The following is a 2,214-nucleotide window of genomic DNA, read 5'->3' as shown; positions in this document are numbered from 1 at the left end:
ATTGCATCTTCATTGAAATCTGTATCTCTAACATCTTCTGGGCCATTGGCATTCCCATTATGACGTCGTTTGGCATATATTTTGCTGTGATCACATGAAATTGAGTTATTATGATTTGTGAACTTACTTCAATGGTGGTGGAGATGATTCCCCAGCATTCTGCTCGTTTGTCTCTTGATATGCAACAGCATCTTCCAGTTGTGGTTGGCCACATCGTTTCCAAGTGCAAAAAGACATGAGGCTTTTGTCTAGTAGAAAATCTAGCTTTACTTCTCTTGACAGATTTCGGTGGTGACCTTTGTGTAGCTTTCTGGACTTTAGATCCCATTGAATTTGACTTTTCTGTCACCTATTCTGACAGCTTGAGGCTTTGCATCATCTTCAGATAGTCTTTGACTTCAGTCGGGCGATCCATAGGGGTTTGTACAAGGTCTTGATCTTACTGGTATTCATTACCATGTGCATCTTGATATTCATATGTGAGCTTGATCACATGTTGCTGTTTGAACACTATGGGATTTGTTGGCTTTTGATGTTGATTTGTGGAGATCAGTTGAAACTTCTATCCTTGATGATCTTCATAGAGGTATTTGTCTGTAGACTCTGATGGAATCTAGGTCAATTGGAAACTTCCAACAACCATATGATCTTTCAATGGTTTGTGCTTTGAAGGAGTTTGTTGGTTAAAGGCTCTAGGGCTTCTAACTGGTGTATCATTTCCTAGTATAAGCTGATCTTAATGAATTTACAGCTCCCCCCTTCCTAGAGTGATCAATATAGCCTGCTTCATTGTATGAGTTCAAAATTGTTTGGCTCTGATTTAGTCTCACCTTTTGGGACTGTGAAGGTACACTTTGGGTAGCATTGTTGATGTTTGGCATCTGTAAACCTTCTACATAGTTTCCTATTTATCTTCGTGAAACATGACAAATTATTCCCCAAGTCAGGCTATACACAGCATTATCTTTACCCTGATATTGTCTATCCCATGGGTCTCCTATGATATGAGCTTCTGTGGTTTCAGGACCCAAGGCATCATAGATGCTAGACTCTCACCTATATCTACGACTGTTTTGATCAAAGTATATGCTTGTTTGGTCACAACATCGAAGCTTGATTTCCAATGGAGAAGAGTTTGGCTCTGAACAGATTTCTGGGTTCACTCGGGTAAATTCAGCTCTAGAGAGGATGGGCTATAATAGATTCTTTCCTCTGAATGAACCATCCTTTCTGATCTATCATTGGACGCACTTCTATGAGTTGGTATGTGGGTCATTCAAACACTGGTTGATCCTTTTTGTACAGTTTTCCTTTTTGGTCTACATAGTGTGCATATGAATTATGGGTGCCATACAAAGCTAACATCATTCTGTTTGATGTGTCCCTTAGACTCATGAATGATTGCACACTTGTGACAGTGGATGCAAAATCATTTGCAAACCTAACAGTCTTTTCAACATTCGATGACATCTAGACACCTTGACCAAATTCATGCAGGAATTTGTTGTTCAAAGAATCAATTTTAAGCTTTTCAGGTGTCTGTGCATCTTTATGCTAATTTTGAACTTGCAATGTTTTTGTTGGTGCTTCTAATGGTAATGCAGAATCATCTGATTGCAATAAAAGTGACGAGTTAAATGCACTTATATCGAGATTTGCATTTCCAATTATCTCTGTACCTTGCTTGGCAGTTGCTGTGTCCCTATTGTTTGGATTTTTTGGACAATCTTCAAAAAAATGTCCACCTTTTCGTGCAGAATCTGAGCAATATGCCATGATTGGTGGTATTTCATCTGGTTCTGCCATGTCAAGCTCTAACTGAGAAGTTTCAACTTCTATGCTTGCCAAGTTGTCGGCATCTTCTTTTAGAACACTAAGCATCAAGCTATATACTGCTCCATCTTGACCTGTGTATCGTCCTTGGCTTGGTTCTCCACTTAGATTGGCTTCTAGTGGTTGATCTGTTGGATCTTCCATTACTGGCTCTCGATTATAGACCAGACCACTATAATCCATGTACAATGACCCTAATTGCATATGCACCAACTGTATGTTTTGCTGGCTTGTGCAGATTTCTAGATAAACACTTGGGTTGACTTTCTGAACTTCTATCTGCACTTCATCTTTGAGCTTGCAATACCTGGCTCCACTGAAGTCTGTGAACATCTGGGAGTTCTCTGGGTTTGGATTTACTCTGATCAATAGGATCTTGAC

At 39.6% G+C, this 2,214-nt stretch overlaps 1 protein-coding gene across 1 annotated transcript in view; it reads right to left on the bottom strand.

The window, feature by feature from the left end:
• The window catches only part of LOC147431140 (uncharacterized), a 6,570-nt gene extending 4,593 nt beyond the window's left edge, over positions 1-1,977 (bottom strand). Inside the window, 1 exon segment of the mRNA XM_086493629.1 lies at positions 1,894-1,977. Within this exon segment, the coding sequence (XP_086349755.1) occupies positions 1,894-1,977 (84 nt within the window).
• Between the last annotated feature and the right edge of the window lie 237 nt (positions 1,978-2,214).

The sequence above is a fragment of the Adiantum capillus-veneris genome, chromosome 21 (genome assembly GCF_014529385.1).
Source record: "Adiantum capillus-veneris isolate H3 chromosome 21, ASM1452938v2, whole genome shotgun sequence".
Lineage (NCBI taxonomy): Eukaryota > Viridiplantae > Streptophyta > Polypodiopsida > Polypodiales > Pteridaceae > Adiantum > Adiantum capillus-veneris.
The sequence above is the reverse complement of the archived record's forward strand: the minus strand, read 5'-3'. Positions and strand labels throughout refer to the sequence as shown.